This window comes from Athene cunicularia (assembly GCF_003259725.1).
Source record: "Athene cunicularia isolate RWA chromosome 7 unlocalized genomic scaffold, athCun1 chr7_part1, whole genome shotgun sequence".
Lineage (NCBI taxonomy): Eukaryota > Metazoa > Chordata > Aves > Strigiformes > Strigidae > Athene > Athene cunicularia.
In genome coordinates, this window is record NW_020799107.1 from 17029288 (window position 1) to 17047223 (window position 17936).

At 36.1% G+C, this 17936-nt stretch overlaps 1 protein-coding gene across 2 annotated transcripts in view; it reads left to right on the forward strand.

Moving 5' to 3' along the window:
* The window catches only part of STK39 (serine/threonine kinase 39), a 101459-nt gene extending 83768 nt beyond the window's left edge, over positions 1–17691 (forward strand). For both annotated transcript variants that reach the window (XM_026852545.1, XM_026852544.1), the window contains 2 exons: positions 12115–12179; positions 16214–17691. In XM_026852545.1, the coding sequence (XP_026708346.1) occupies positions 12115–12179; positions 16214–16288 (140 nt within the window). In that variant the 3' untranslated portion in view covers positions 16289–17691. The remainder of the gene's footprint in view (positions 1–12114; positions 12180–16213) is intronic.
* The last annotated feature ends 245 nt before the right edge of the window (positions 17692–17936 follow it).

Sequence of the window (17936 nt, forward strand, 5' to 3'; positions counted from 1 at the left end):
CAAAAACTGTTGTGGAAAGGGAGCTGAAGCGGTTAGTGGGGACCAGCTGACATGTAAGTTCTATAGAATTTGCTGCTAAACATCAACATGCTTCACCTTTTGAGGCTTGCCGGATTTGCTTCACTTAACCCAGGCTTCCCAGGAAGACGACCATTCTCATAAGCAATAAATTCAGTTACCTGTTCTGCAGAGAAGCAAAAATCCCATCTTGCATGTTCAATTCTAAATTGACTGCAATAAATTAATATAAGCAATATATTAATATAAGCAATAAATTAATATAAGCAATAATTAATATAAGCAATAAATTCTGTTACCTGTTCTGCAGAGAAGCAAAAATCCCATCTTGCATGTTCAATTCAAAATTGACTGGTTTCTGTTCATATTGACAGTAGCATTGTTTTGCAGAAGGTCCCCAGATCAAGGGAGTCAGTGAAGAGAGTTTCATTTAAAAGCAGACTAGAGTTTGCATTTGCGGAGGGGAATGAGTCTTGGAGCCTATATGTAGCCATAGGTATCTATCTGGTAAGGTATTTTTATGCAGTACTGAAATAGCGATGTTAAATCATATGAAAGGTATGGAATATTTTCAAAATACATCTTGAGCTGAAATATATCTCTGTGTGTATATGCGATATATGTATATTAGCTAGTAAACATTCATTTAGTAATGCTTTATTATAGTTTTGATACCATAAAGGAAACTCAAATCATATCAACAGTCAGTTCTGTTGAAAATCACACAGTTGCAATGATATGCCATTGGTGTATACAGTGTGCATATAATTTCAGCGAAGCCTTAGGCTATAGTTAATCTTCTAGAGGCTTTCTTAAATTTAAGAACCTAAAGGTGTATTTGCAGTTATTAAATTGCAGTATATATTAAAAAAACACCTTCCCTTCCTGAATACTGCTTAAATAAAAGCCTTGATGTCCATGCCATCAAGAAATGTGCAGTTACCCTTCACTTTATAAATGTACCTTTATTTTAGGTTATACAAAAAGTATCTGTGAATATCTTGAGCATCTTGGAAAACGTAGCTTCGCTTTTAAATATACCAGACATTAACTACTAATAAATGCATACATGTCTTTGGTGTTGGAGCCAGATCCAGGTATCCACTTAGTAACCAGGGGAACAGCTTTTAGTCAGTCAAAACAAAAGCTTCCTGCTGAAATGCCTAATGTGTTCAGAAGAACCAGCTGAAAACCCAATAGATCATATTTTGAAATGAGATCATATTTTGAAAGTAGCAAACTGTTTCATCAACACAGGGAATGTTTTCTTAGAAATATGAATATATAATATTTTGACTACAAGTTTTGGGGTTGGATTATTTGGAGGGGGCTGGGTGGGACATGTAATAGGGTTTTTATTTGGTGCAGTTATTGTGGTAAGTAGACTCGACTTTTTTCTAGAAGAAAAAAGTCATGGCTGTGGATGGGTTATTTGGCCACGAGTGCAGAGAGCGTATATCTGACCATATCTAGGATGACATTATTTCAAGGGATGTTAAACAGTAAGTAAGATATACAGATCTCAATCAATCACAGTATTAAAGCATTTGAAATTGAAACAGCTGACTGTCTTATGGTACCATGTCTGCTGATGTCGAAGGTACTTTCATACTAAAATGGAAAGATGAAACAGCAGAACCAACCAACCAGTTTGTTGGTATACTGTCTGTAACAACGTTTTAACTCATAGTGGCACTGATAATCCAATTCATAGAAAAGCCACAGAGTTACACAGTGAATATCCTTTTGCTTTTCTTGGTTTGGCTCTGCATTTGCTTATACCTAGTTCATGCTGCTGTCTTGTAAGATTAATCATCTTTGAAATGGAATGAAGTGATGGCTTTTGTTCAGCTAATTCTGGCTTATCTTCCCGTAATCAGAAAATGGGATAGTGCTGCACGAGTAGAAAACATACTGCATTAATTTATGTCCTCAAAGAGCAGTAATGTTGCTATGGGTAGGTGACTTGGATAGCACTACCATTTAAAAGCAGCATTGGTTTGTTATTTAGTATCAGTAATATTTTGAGATGCACTGATCTTTGTAACCTTTGAGGGAATTTATTAGAAGTTTTGTTTTTTCATGTGTCTGTTTATTCTTGTGGTTCAGACTGAGTAAAATAACTGAATTTTTTATATGTTCCAAAGCTCAATGTACCCATAAACTTTGTAATGAGAAAATCCCTTTAAACACCCTAACAATTAACTTCAAATGATATACTAAATACTTTGTGTTGGCCTTTTAATGTATTATCCAGAAAGGAAACATAGATTTAATGAAAACCTGACTGTATTTTAATGATTTTGTAGAAACTCTTGTGCCTTCAATATCTCTCTAGCAAGATATGCACATGCATTACAGATAGGAGAATATCTCTAAAATCCCCAGGGTTTAACTAAGGACTTAAATATTTCAACACATCTGGCTCATTTAGAGCTAATGCACTGAAGGGTGACTCATAATGACTAGACTGCTGGGAATTTTGGAAGCTTGAGGTACACCCGCAGGTAATCAAGCTTTGCATCTAATTGCACCTTCAAAGTTATTTTATCTATATGTGTCGTACATAAAAGGTGCACTTGAGAAAGCATGTTGTGTGAAACTGGCTAGGTTCATGCAAGTTCCCACCTTGCTGATTTTTCAGTGTGGTAGGAACTTAGAGGTTCAAGGTGAAAAAAACAATATTGTGTTAGGTGGATAACACCACTGTTACAGTTACTGCTGTAATCATGTTTGTGGCAGAACTATAAATATGTGATGTAAGAAATTCTCCAAGTGTGCAAATTATTTTCTACATGTACTCATGTATCACAGTAAATGTGATAATATTATAGCCATGATCATAAATAATTTTTAGCTACTTTAAGAGAAACAAAAGGTAAATTGACAATTGCCTTGAAAGAAAGTTCCTTTTTTTAGCATGCAGCCCGCCATTTCCTACTTAACTGTGTAAATGAGGAATAAATCCGTCTGTTTATTAGTGGGATTAGTTTGGGTTTCACCTGATACAGTAGATGATAAACTCTTAGGCTTGAAGTGTATTCCCCGCTCTCATACGTCTGAATTGTGTTTTGAGGTCTTTTCTTTCTAGTTAAATAAATAAATAAAAGATAACTGTGAATTTGAATCAGAAATTGCAAAGACAGCAATGTAAGTAATGTTCCTCTTCTCAGTAGTAATTTAGTTGCTGTTATTTGTTTCCTTGGCATTCACTTCTCTGCAAGTGGTTAGTATGTCAAAATAAGGATTTATCGAGGTTCTTCAAACTGGAGGTAGTCTATTTCAGAACCTAGCTCCTGCACATCAGGGAGTCTTTTCTAAATATATTTTTCCTTGTTTCAAGTTTCAGATATAAGGTATTGAAGTAGTCTGGCTGCTATTTCATCATCTTAATAGTTTTGTCAGAACAATATCTATAATTCATAGCAGAACTCAGGACAGGAGAAGTTGTGAAGATCTGATGGGGAGAGATTAGAAAGTAATAATATGCATAGCAGAATGTGACCTGCCTTATTTCTGCATAGACCTACATTTCAACTTTAATGCGGCATGATGAAGGTATTTGTTAGAGCTGTCTTCAATATATTGATGACTATCAAACTGTTGTCAAAACCTTTGTCTGAAAGCTAGCACTTCCTTTTTACATTCAGTCACTGGCAAATGATTTTTTCAACCTTGTACTCTGATTCATTCTTTTGTATAGAGAATTTATGAGCACAATTTACTGTAATATCCCAGGCTTGTTAAATATTCCTACTATCAGTGTTGGGCAGCAGTTCTAAATTTTTATTTTAAATGTTCATTTGAGACTAGACTGAGGTTTAGAATGCTCATGATTATCAAAATGCTTTTCTGAAAATGAAAGGGAAATTGTGAAATCTGTATATACTCCTCCCTCATCTTCCTGGATAATCTACCCCATTAGACACATGAAGAATCAAGGTCTGAAATAGATAAGCATTTAAGTAGCCAAATATATTATACCTACCTTTTTATAGCACTTTGTTTTATTTGTGCAGTGGTTTGCCTGAGTGTTCTTCACATACTCGGGGGGGGGGGCTGAAAAAAATCAATCTGAAATATCAACCTTCTATTTTTTCATAAGTTTCTGGTAAAAAGGTACAATTTGCCAATTATAATAATATTTTAATTTAATCAATAAAACCAGTTATCATAATTTCAGTCTTTTTTCTTCTCCCCCCCCGATTGTAGAATGTAGAACATTACCTTGGGATCAGATATCCATACTAAATAGTTGAGAATTTGGGAGTTTAATAATGTGTTATTGGAATTGAAATAGGTAGATTTATAGCACTAACTTATTTCATGTTCCATTTTGATACAGTGCTTCTGTTTCATAAAATATACTGCTTGTAAAAATATACTGCTTGTATTGGGTGAGAATTTTTCCATTATCTACCTGCAGAAAAATGAAATCTTATATATTACTTTATCAGTTCTCGATTTTCCAGTTTTTGTCAGTGACCCCTTGGTATTAATACCCAAAATACCCCAACTTAATGGATCTTAATGTGAAGATATTTGAGGTCTACTGTTATTCCATAAACTCTTTAATTTTTTCAGTTTGAGCAAGGATAAATATTTTGTCTGTCAGTCAGGAATGTTGACCCTGATATCTCTTCCATGTCTTTACCTGTTCTACTCTTGAATAACATGGCATAACTGGTTAGTTGTTAAACCTTTGATCCAACTTTCCTCCCCCCACCTCCTTTTTTGGAACAAGATACCCTGATGCCAAACTACTAGTTCATGTCCTCAAAAATGTCTCAAAAGATGTGAACTAGCCTCAACATTGGTTGTCTGTATAGAATAAATTAATTAATACCCACGTTAAATCAGCACAGATTTTGGTACTCACTAGAGGTCATACAACCTGTGTCTATGAGTATTCTGTGCATAATTTGAAGTATTTCTTGCCTCCTTTCTACTGTGTCTGTATGTTGGGCCATTCTTTGGGATGGTTTTACTTACTGCAGTTCTTCCTTATGCTTGGTACTTTATACACACATGAAGCAGCATACATTCCTGGATTTATCATGCTTACAGTATTGCTCAGAACTCATGAACCACAAGGCTCTAGTGGTTTTAATAATTACTTTAAGTTACAGGAATTGCACTGTGAAATTGTAGTCCTGTTCATAAGGGTGCTGTAGACCTTTTTCAGTCTCCCAGTGTTTCTTTCAAGGCAGAACTGCTTTGGCCTTATGTTGTCCTGTAGCTGTCCTCTTTAAACTGTGTTTTCTGATTGTGAGGCTGCAGATCAAGCTGCTAGATGTTAAAGTATCAAATGTTGAAATGGTGATAGTTGCGACTGTCTTTATCTACATCTACTGATTCAGCAATGTACTTTGAGAATTCAGACAAATTTGTGAGCCTTAATCTTTCTTTGATAAATTCCTAATGACAACCTCTTCATAAATAATACATTTCTGAATGTTTTTAATGTTTCTGCCTTATCTGTGTCCAATAGCTTCCTCAGAAGAGAAGCCAGGCTTGCTGTTAATCTTTCTATTTTCTTTAATTTCTTGCTTATAAGAATCATGTCTAGCTCTTGCAGTCCTCTAGCAATATACACTTGTTAGTTGGCTGTCACGTATCTCAAAATACTTTAATATTTCCCTTACCACTGTTCTCAAGCAACATAAACAAAAGGGATTTTATGACTAGCGTTCTGAATGGGTGAACTAATGAAGTCACGCTACACTTAAAAGACCTTTTTGACCTCTCTTTGAAAAGCCTTTCAGGCAGACCGTTTGTGTGCTATTAGATAATATTAGACAATAGCAAGAAAACCAGAGATCTGGAAGAATTGTTACCAAAAACTCTAAAGATTGATTGCTTTGATTGCTTGCATAATGTATTATGATCCAGTGCTAGCTAGCTTTTAAAACTTAGTTTTGATTTTGTTATGAACTTGCAAATGCTTGAAAACCACTGTGTAGTATGAAATATAAATGAATGTATATATTGCAATGAACCTCTCACAGTGTGTGAAACTGCCTCAAGAGCATGCATAATAAATTCAGCCCTTTGGAGGAAAGCCCTACTAGCAGATGAATTTTTGGGAGTGATAATTCCATTGAAAAGTATCCTGTGTCACTCAGGCATCCTCCTTCCTAAGACCCATGCATGAGAATACAGCATTAATCCTCAAATCACCAGACTCCCAAGGCACTTAATTATGTAGAACTCTGTGTCACATGAAGGTGGCAAAACAACTGCCTAGAGTTGAGGAAGAGGTAGTATTTGAAACAGTCAGCAGGAAAGCCAGTAAATCTGTGGAGCTTTGAGTTTGGTGTCTCTAACAGCAATACTGTTGATGAAGTAGAGCGCAGTTGAAGGTGGCTATTTCTCATAGACCGAGTTTTGGACTACATAAAAATTATTTCACTTTTCACTTATTAAAAATATTTTTCATTCTCTCAGAACTTAGAATTTTTCAGTTGTGGGGTTTGGTTTTTTTTGTGTGTGTGACAGTAATTTTGTGTCTGAATAACATTTTCCCTTTCCTCATATCTGAATTTCAGGATTACAATATGCAGTAGCTTTGCAAACTGTTGAACCTAAGCATACTGTCAGAGGCTTCCCATCCATTCTTTTCAAAATGGAAAAGCAGATGAATCATTATTCTTTTGAGAGCACCCCAGAAATATCATCTCAAGCTTTAGATTCTACTTGTGTCTCTGTTTATGCCAGATGGCTCTGGCTCAGTTGGCTGGGTTGTTATTGTACTGGAAATAGTTCTACTGTACTTCATATAGCTTTATTTACTGTCTCATTAATTTTAACTTTTCCAGAAGTTTTCCCTCTTCAGAAGCCATTAGGGTTAGGTTTCATGCTGTGTTAAGAATTCTAAATCGCCAGGCAGAGTCCTGTCACATTACAGGAGCAAAACAGCTATTTAAGACTGCGCAAAGTATGGTTATTATATTTATTTGAGATCTTGAAAATGGCCTTTATTTTTATGTTACCTCAGGTTATATTGATCACTTACTTAAAAATTACAGCTGATGTGGTTGGCCAAAGTTGTCATATAGCAAAAAGTGATTTGTAGTATATCCTTCATAAATATGCGTGCTAGAGGACTGTGGTTACATGGGGATTTTTTATTTATTACATCTGCAATTAGCAGCCTATGTTGTGTATATTTGTATGCTGGGTTTGACCTTTTATCCTATTGCATGTTCTGCAAGTGCAGACACTTACTTTGACAGTGGCGCAACCATTTGTCACTGAGCAAAACCTGCAAAAGAACCTGGAATGATTTGTAGTACATAGGCTGATTATATGTCCTTCAGAACATTTCTGAAAAAAAGCAGAACGGCACCTCATTTATTGTTGTAAACAACAAAAAGCCTATTGTGCTAACTGCTGCTAACATTTGAAGAGGACTTTTGCTCCAAGGCATGATTTGAAGTATACTCTATTTACTTGAGGTTACTGCTGGCAAAGGTTTTTCCATCACCACTTAATTTTTTCTTGCAGTTATCTTGGTCATGTTTCTTCTTCTGACTTTTATAGGAGTGTGGCCATAATATCTTGAGAAAACACTCTGCAAAATAAAGTTGAGTTTAGTGTATCCAGGCCTTGTAGAAACAGTGAATTCCCAGCAGGATTTGAAATTGTCAATTAGTGCTGCTTCCAGGCAAACTATCTACTGTGAGTTCCAGAAGTACAACATCCCAGGCATGACTTCAGAGTACTTCAAAGAAAAATGGCTTTGTCAATAGGAACTGTAATATACTTAACTTGGAGATAAAGTGTAAAGTAGAATCCAGAGACATATATTTTACAATGCTCTCCACTTTTCCAAATAATTTAAGTATCAGTGGAGAGAACAATTCCCACCTCTCTAGAAACTCCTAATGTGAAACTCCTTTTCACCTGAGGGAGAATGTCACTGTATTAAATTTACTTTGTACGCTGACTTGCTTGGGAGCATGAGAGAGGGAGACATGGTGAGAGTGGAATGGTTATTTTCCTCCGTAGTTTGTGCCAATGTGGTTGCATTCATCTGCATTTAGAAAATGTAGGCTTATTTTTCTTTTTTTTTTAAGCTTATTTTTCTATTTAGGATTATTAAAACGTTGTATATGAACTGGACTAGGATGGTTAGTGAGTTTCAACCTAGTAAATCATTTTCCTTGATGAAAAGAGCCTAAATTTAGTACCTGGGGGAAACGCGCATCAGTAAAGTCTAATAGCAGTTCCACTTAAAATAATTGTTTTTCTTTCTTGCCTGCTGCAATCAGTAATTCTGAATAGGGCTGAACAGTAGCAGCAACTGCTGGTGTGTGAAAACATTGTTTAGTGTTGTGAGCATATGTCTGGCATGAATTTCTTGGTGTCTTTCAGAAGACTGCTTACTTAGTGGTCCAAACTTTGTAGGTTTAGTAAATTTTTAGAAGTATATTCCTAAGAGTGGCAAGTCAGTTATATTTAATGCAACTGATAGCTTAATTTAACTACATTTGAAGTAAGATGAGTATTCCAATTTTGAGGATGTCTTTACTTTAATTAAGACATGATCTCCAGACTTTCTGGAGAAACAACTGGAAGGCACTGCAGGCTGGCTTTCCGAAAGTACTTTCAACTGCTTGCATGGCTTCTGCTGCCTGTGCTGCTGGCTCTATTTCTAAAAGAAATTAACTAAACTAAAGAGGCCATGGATACCTGCAGTTCATGGGTTATTGCTGGTTTTCCTAGATGACTATATCAGGCTCCAGAAGATTCCAGTTACCAGTTGACCCCAGATCTTCAAGGCGTTTAGGTGCAGAGCTGTGTACTTCTGAGGTCCTAGAACCCTTGGCTTACACTAAGGTGAACAGGGTGATTTTCCCATCTCTGAGAAAAGAAGAACCATTTAAAGTAGTTTCCTGAAATTCAGAGTTAGGTATCCAAATTCAGACAGCTGGCTTTAATTGTTGGCCTTGCAGCCTAAATAAAGACAAGACCTAGCAAAACAAAAGCAAGGAGCTAGAAAAATAAAATAGATACCAAGAGGACTGTATGGTTTTGCTAGGTAATCACACTCACAAATTTGGTTCTAGTTGCTGTTAATTACTTATGCTTTCAGACATTGCAGAAAGAGCAGGCCTTTGAGGGATTCACATTTACAGTGGATTGAATGGGATTGATGACATTGTTTTTGCAAAATCATTTTTATTGCCATTCTGTAAAGACCAGAAAATGTAAAACACAGAATACCAAAAGTCACAGGTGAAAGGCTGGTTTTACTTGAAAAATGCTGAATGTGTATAATTGAAATTGAAAAGATCTCTGTAGGAAACTTCAGGTGTGACTGTTGTTTCTGTAAACTTGTATTCTAATGTTACAGACTCTTTGCAGGTCTGCCTTCTCATTTTCAAGCGCAGCCTGAAAACATCTGGCATTATTCCCTTAAATCTTCCTAATCTTTTTGTTTGTTTGAACATATCCTACTCCAGTTATAGCCTATCAGAGAAGGAAAAATAAAGCATATTTCATATGCTGGCTTCAGGTGTTTCTCTGGCATTTTGTGTATTAAAGTTTTTGCCTTGTGTTCCTGTTAAAAGTAAAGACAAGAGAACAAATAAAACTGTCTTTGTAGTCTTTTAGTGAGCACCATTCTTTGAAAAGCAGTTTTCTTGGAGAAGGTTATCCATCTAAAATACCAGTCCTATCTGTTATGGTGTTTAATTAAGAACAAAAAAATGTAATTAAAGTTAACTATTTACATATATTGCTAGTTTATATTTTGCTATTTTTGCTTTGAAAATATTAATTTCTTCCCTGTTAAAGAATCAGCAGGAAGGTTAGGGTTTTTTAAGACATTCATATCACTTGTGCAGTCCTCAGTGCTGCTTTCCACTGTATTTAAACACTTGCTGATAGTGGGCTGCTGTTTGCAAGTGCATTCAGGCAAAATAGCCAAGCAGCATGCTAACTTGCCTGAGTTGTTCTACAGCTGCTCAACATTAAATGAAAGGCTGCCCCTCACCAAGTCGAGTGTGCATTTGAAGCTCATCTGATTGTAACATTTTGTAAAAGGTGAATGTAAAAATCTTTGGATTGAGGACCCAACTCTCATCTGGTTTTGTAGCACTGTGTCTCCATTTCAGTGAATCCAGCGAACACTAGCTGGAGAATTTGCCCTTTTTTTTTAAAAAAAAAAAAAAAAAAAAAAAGTTTTACGGGGATTTGGATAAGCTAGAGCTGCTCTTGAGTACATGATCCTAATTTATAGATTTTTAAGACATAAAAATTGAAGCTATTTTATCCTGGCTTTAGGAGCTATGAGACTGAACACTCCTTTTTTGCCTGCTTATGAGGTTCTAAGTATTAACTGTAAGGAAAGGCATTATCTGTATTTGCATGTATTTTATCAGGTAGGAGGTATTGGAATAAAATTGACACTGATTGTGGAAGTGAGTTGTGCAATTAAAATAATAACTGTTTGTAATGACTAGAATAAAGAAGATTATGAATAATGAAGCTTTAAAAACGTAAAGACTTTCTGTTGTAGTGCCTGTAGTTGAGTTCATTTAACTGTGAAGGTTAATTTTTTTATTCCCAAGAAGTGTTCTCTACAAAATGTATCTTGTGCTTGCTTTTAAGGTTTGTTTTTAGTTTCAAACACCCTTTCATCTCCAGTCAAATTTTTACAAGTATATAAACAATCCTTACCTTTAACAGTGGTAGCTTGGCCTAATTGTTTACTTCTCTAAATTCCTTTGACAAATACTATACTTTTTCTGTGAGGCCAATTTCTGTTACTACACAGTGAATCTTATATGATTAGTCATGGTAGGAGTGAAAATTTGATCATTGTGATGTTAGATGGAGGAAGTAGGAACCTGAGTTTGTAGCAATAGGGCATTCAACATGCAAATGTTTGCTGTGTATCTTCCACCTTATGAATTCTGTGGAAAGTATTACTTATGGACAACATCGGGTTTCTTGCTTCTCTGCTATACAGTACTTACCTATTCAGTGAACTCAGAAATGTCTTCCACTTAATACCTGTTTATTTCCTTTTTAAAATCTGGTCTAAACAGCTCTGCCAAGTATGGAGTCTTTATCTCATGCTGAGGTCCTGTTGATGACATCTTGTTCCCAGAAGCCAGTCTTGAACGAAGGCCCTCATTGATTTGGTCTGAGTTAGCTCAGGATCTATGACTGTACAAAGCTGGGGAGCAAGTTTAGTAAACGTACAAAACTGAAAGCAGTGAATTTTCTGGTTAAGATTAATAGTAGCAATATTGTAAAAGACTAGACCAATTAAAATTGTGACTTAGGTGTTTTGATAGAAAAAAGGATTTATTATTTTCCTGCCCCCTCCTGTTTGCAGGGAGTAAATTATTCCCTTCCTGCTACTACTGTTATGGCATACTGCTTCCTTTTCTGGACACTTGGGCTGTGTAGATCTAGTTAAGCTGTTTGTTGCTGTTACATCACAAATCTCAGTCGTACTTACTGAGAGAGTAGTTTAAAGATCAGCTCCTTTTATATCACTCTCCTATTTTTGCTCATTTTTCTTTTGTTAGTGAGCTGTAACAGATCACCAAGAGTCTGTGTGGGTACTAATGCCAGCCCAAAAAAAAGGTCAGAGGTGCACACATAAAGCCAGGAGAAAGAGAAGTTAGAGGGGACAGTGAGCTCAGCCTTCTCCTAGAAACTTGTGCTGATGGTGGTCCTGACTGTCATGATGTAGATCATGTTTCTACTATGACAGCCATCAGCTTACCTTTGGCAGTGTGATTCTCCCATTTTCCTTGCACTTGCATTTGTGTGATTGTTAATTGCTTATGGAATAGACTAAACTGAAAATCAGTAGTTACTTTCTTCTGTCATTTGGTTTTCAGGCAGATTTTTCTTCCCTAAATCCGGTCGCATAGCATCAGTGACTGCAAAAGAAAGGAGGCAGAATTTATGGCAGCCCAACTGCCCTCTGACTTTCAAACGACAGCTAGTCGTTAAATGATTCAAGTAGTAATTTACAGACCTGTATGTGTGTAGAAGATTCAACATGAGGTTTGATGTCATGTGGAATGCAATTTTCTGTAAATTGTATTTTTTTCATACTTTATTTTACAGTTGCTGCTAACTTACAGAAGATAGTAGATGATCCAAAGGCCTTGAAAACATTGACTTTTAAGTTGGTAAGTATAAGCATGAAGGGAAGAAACAAACTAATTATCACAGCATTCACACAGTCTGGATTTTCTCTCATTTACAGCTATTTTGCTGAATAAATGTGTTGACGGATAAGATGATTGAAATTGCCATGTGTGAGAGAAAAAAAAACCCTAAATCCTGTTTTGACAAGTCATTAGAGATATGTACAGTCACATGGCTCCATAACTGTGCAAGGGGAAAGAGGTTTATTCACATGAGTTCTGAGGAAGCCTGAGGTTTAGGTGAGAAACTGCAGGGAGAAAACCTTTAGGAAGAATTGCAGAAACAAGTAAAGCAGGGAAAACTGTGGTTGTTATGTTAACTCTCGTCCACTCCCATCAGCTCTGCCCTGGCTGAAGTATCCTCTGCTAATGGACATTTTGTTCCAATCTCATTTTTTCCAACACCTGCCACCATTTTTCTTGCATGTAGGTCTCCCTCTCGACTGCTTGCTTCTCTGTAGTTCTTCTTTTCAACCTTCTTTCAATTGACCATCCACACTTGCAAGTTGATCATGCTCCCACTGTATTCCATTACTGTTTCTCCCTCCCCATCACTTTCTGTCTTCTTTATGTACAGCATCAGAGCCTGGTTTTGGGCCTGGGACTGTTTTCTGTGCTGCATTCTGTGCCCTGGATCATGAGTCCTAATTTTGGTCAATATTGATGCTATCGTGACAGTTCTAATTTAATATTAATAAATCTACATTGCAAACACTTAATTCAGAATTGGTGTGCTCTGTTTGTTTTTATTTCTTGCTAAAATGAAGTTGAAAAATTTACATACCTAAAGCTATTGAATGATTAGCTATGTAAATACCAAACTCTTACCAATTAGCTTTCAACACCCCTTGCTGAGAGTGACTCAGGCGTGTATGAAAGACTAGACTGGATGTCTATTAGATAAGCAGGTCTCCAGAATCAGTTTTGTTTATAAAAGCAGCTGCTTCAGATGGGCTTTAGAGAGCCATTTTTAGAGAGTAAGTGACCTATTTTGTGATAATGTATTAATTCAGAATTGTTCTTCCCATGTCACATGTTAAATATAGATTTGAATACTTTAACTGGCCAAATAATTTGGACTCATTTTTCCTCTGAAGTCCAGTAAAATCAGCAGACTTACACGTTTCTTTTGAGAAGGGGTTGGGGTGAGGGAATAAGGATATCTGACTCAAATTGTTTTGTTTCTGTGGCCCGTACTGTCTAAATACAGCTTAAAGGCAAATGCTTCTCTTTTTGCAGCTGATCTGTGCTCTTGCTGCCTAAACATCTGACTTAGCTTTATTGTGTAGTCAGTGTCATCTCACCAAGAGCATTTAGATATATAGATACTCCAGAGACTCTGTAGGAGTCTGGGTTTCTAGTTCACACACATAAAATATAGGCTTGAGATTCCAAAATGTAATATCCCATGGTATCCAGTTAATGTTTATATATGTTGAAAACAAATTCCCTTGAAAATTTAGATTGGGATATTTCTGTGGTTCAGTTACATTTCTTGCTGGGGTGCAGTCAGTGTCACAGTCCAGTGAGTGAGTGCTGTTATAAACCTGCTGCCTACCATAATGAGAATTAATAGACAATCCAAAATCAGTGTGTTTCTTCCTTTTCAAGGTAGGCTCTGTTGGCTAGGTAACAATTCCTGAGGTTAATTTTTAACCTTATGTTTCTTCATGACATTTTTAACCTACGTTTCCTGCATTAGTTCCCTACTTCCCGGGAAAAGAACATAACTACAAGAAGTATCCAAATTTATTCTTATCCTTGGATTAATTTTATATATGTCCTGTTTTGGACTGTTTCTGTATTGTGGAGTTGCTAAATTAATTGTTGCCTAGGAGAACTCTGTCATTTGTATGCCCTACTGAGTCTTTGTTACCTCTTAGCAAGGTCTCACTGAATTTGAGAGCACTTGTATATGACTTGATCAAAACACATTTTGTTGGTAAATATTTCACAGGGTTTCAAAGTCTACATGTAGCTAATCCTATATCCATTCAGATAATTTAATTGAAAAGTGCTCTTTAGTCTAGGATTAGTTACTGTTTGTGAACAAGGAGTCTGGTTAGTATTTCGCTGCTTGCACGATGTTTTTGCTGGTATAGGGGGGGGGGGGAAGAACAACTTATGTCTTAACTGGTTTTGCCTTTAAATTGCCAAAATGGTGAAGAAAGTTATTAAAGTGAGGTGCCTGGATGAATCTGTTTTTAAGGTTGGATCTCCCTCTTGCATGTTTTTTTAACAGTGCATCTTTAATCTTACAATGATGTCATTCTGTATTAAACCTCCCTTAGCTGTCTTGGCTAACACAGAATGACTTCCCTGCAGGATCCAGCTGTCCACACTTTAGGAAGGAGGCTGCTTTAATACACAAGTAATCTTGGCAACACTCAAGGAAACACAAAATTATTGCGTGGCATAATTTGCATTTTATGTAAGGATTTTTCATGTGAAAAAGGGAGTAAAAAACATTAATGTGAAAGAATGCATTCAGTCACTAAACAGTGAATTGCAAATACTAAGAGCCGAGCTTTTATGTTGCAGCTTGTGTATAGTAGTTGCACTTATGCACAAAATATAAGCTAATAGGTTCCAGGTATTAAATATTAGACAATATTTATTGATAATGAAGGCATTTAAAATTTTGTATGTATCTAGATATGTTACTTAGCATGGCTTTGAGGAGACATAGCTAGCTAGAATGTAGAATAGTAGTAGCTCTTTTTATCATGGTATTTTAAGTGCAAAATTCAAACTCCATTTATTTAGTAAATTCCCAATCCAGAAACCATTGTGATATCTTAATAGTAACCAATGGTGATGAGCTCAGACCTTTAACTTGCTGTTTCACTGGCATAAGACCTGTGAAATACTCTCTGAAGAGACAACTTATGTTCTCTGTGTCTGATCAAAGTAAATTTGAAGGAGTAGCCTGATGTAATGCTTCCACAAGTATAAAGGGATTTTATTTTTGGTCCTGAAAACTCAATGGATAATGTCACTCAGTACACCTTGTGTGCACAGTCTGAGAGCTCTTTTCCTTCTATTGCACATACATGAATCAGTGCTACTAAAGGGTTCAACTGCTACTAAGGCATAAAAGGATCAAGAGCATTTTTATAGGGTGAACCAATTGTTCTGACAGTTTTTTGGGGGATATGCCAGAGTCTGAAGGCATCTGTCATAAGTAATTTGCCATTACACACTGTTCATACAATTGTATTATTATTTTGATCTACCACAAAGGTGAAGAATGCATAAAAAACTTTATTTAAAATGTAGTCAATTCTGTCATAGAGAAGTAAATTTTGTATTTAAAAATCAAAATATAAAAATATTTTGCCTACAGCATGTGTAATTTTTTAAAAGCAGATTTAAGGTAACAGTTCAGTCCTGAGCAAGGTGGTTTTATATTCTTGCTGTTATTTGTGAAAAATGAACTGATCACTTGTGCCAGTTTGTACTGTGACAGACTTTACTGAAGAATCTCAACTATACAATTTTAAGTACTAGATTGTACTGACAGAAAGGACCTGTCCTTTTGCAAGTATTAGTATTCATTCTTCATAGACTGCTCTAATCTCTTGTTTAAAAATTCAGTGGATTGGCATTCCAAGCAGATTTGATAGCTGGACTCATGAGACATTTGGTGTCTATGGCACAGCAGTAAAAGGTGGATTCTATACGTGTAAGTTATTTGCTCTTCATGAGTGAAATCAGTATGCTCACCTGAAAAAGCAAATTTGGCTCCAATCTGGAAAGTTTGTCTTAAAGAATTTGGGTCTTTAAGTGTTCATTTCCTAGTATTTTTTTCATAATTTTTAAATACTGATTAGAAGACTTTGCTACAATTAAGGATGCAGTTGGCTGACACTGACAGAGGATACACCAAGCAGTCTGGAAGCTTTCCTTCAAGTAAGGTGTTTGCTGACTAGGCGATACAGGGAAAAATTTATAGCCCGGCTGTCAAATCCTCCTTTGTAGCATGATATACTAAACATTTCTGTTTGTACTTGCAGGCCTCTGGCTGTGATGGCACTGAGATTCCTGATGAAGTGAAACTGATTGGATTTGCTCAGTTAAGTGTCAGCTGATGTCTGTCCCTTGACCCCAAGCCGAATTGTGAGATTGCGAAGAGGCCAGCTTAGATGCAAAGGAAAATTAATGCACCACACACTGAGTTCTGCTTCATTCTCTAGCAATTCACAAAGTCAGAACAAGCAAAGCCCACAGCTATACCACTGCTGCTAACGTTCAAAATGCTACTAAATGTCTCTTAGCAGTTGATTTGGATTCCCCCTAAGTGAAAAGCCTGTGGAAATGCACTCAGGTGGCTGTATTTATTGGTTACAAAAGGAATTTTCTATCAAGCTTACTTCTTTCATAAACTTCGAGTGATACAATTTTACCTGTACTTGTGGTTGATAATACTGCTTCCGTTCTATTTAGAAATTAACATAAATATAAAAGTTAAGAATTATTAGCCAAACTTGAATTCTAGTTTTAAAACTGACTGTGAATTTTATTTTTCATATATTTATGCATTACACATCCTAGTAATAAGAAAATTATTTGACTTGATTATGTGCTATTTGCAGTTAATCTCCCATTATTTAAAAAAGTTTCAGGTATATCTTTGAAGTATTTGGTAACTTCTAGGGTTTTTTTTTTTAAATTAATTAATCAGGCATTAGCAAGCTTTTGTTGGTTGTGTGTCTAAAAACCAGTCCACAAACTGATTGTCAAGGGAGTGGGAGGTGCCTTGCAGACATTAATGTTTTAAGAATGTGCCTGAGGCTGCTTAAATAAATAATCTCCATTTTCTAGAAGTACCATACATGTGGTACAATATATATGAATATATATAGTTATCTGAGCAAGGAGGAGATATACAGTAGCAAAGGTGTTAAGAGTATTTTGACTGTGCTTTATTGGGTAGTCTAAGAGCTAGAACTACTTTGAACTGTGGTCGTTAAGGTAGACTGCTTACTGTGTCCGTCTCTGATCCAACTTATCCTTAATGATAGAAACCAGTTTCATGCAGGTGATAAAAACTTGAAGAACGGAACTGAACCTTACTTGAAGTTCTGCAAAATACCAAGGTGGAATGAAAATAACAGGGCTTTGTGCAATGATCAAGTAAAACTGTTACAAAGAAAACACTTCTGACCCAAGTAGTCTTATGCTTAACCTGTGACAGATGTTATGGAGCTAGCGAAGCTTAGAATGACTTTCAAATTTGGAGATGTGTTTCTCAGAGGTTATAATTTAAACTACTTCCTAGATAATCCTAGATAAGCGGCAGCTCTTTAATGTACCGAAAATGGCAAATATATATTATTAAGAGAAGTTATTTATAATGCCTTGTCATAATTGTTGAGGTGTTCTAGAGCCATTTGCGTATGACTCAATGTAATCCCATCCCATCCTACTGTTTACATGATGATTACTCCAAGATGACTGCAAAGGTTAAAAAAATAAAAGTATATTGCACAAATATATTCGTATGTTGAATTTCCATGGTCTGTGTGCATTTCGATGGTTGTGTGGCAGGGTGGTGTTATAAATGTCTGCTGCCTTTATTTAGTTTACAAGCAGCCCCTGGGGGAGGAGAAGGGGAGAAAACACTGCGTACTTGCTCGTGGGAGAGGATTGCTCTTGAGTGCTTGCTTTCCAGTGCTTTGTAGAAGCCATTTTTAAGACTCCTGAGGGGTTTGTGCTTCAGGAAATTATTTGGGGGGG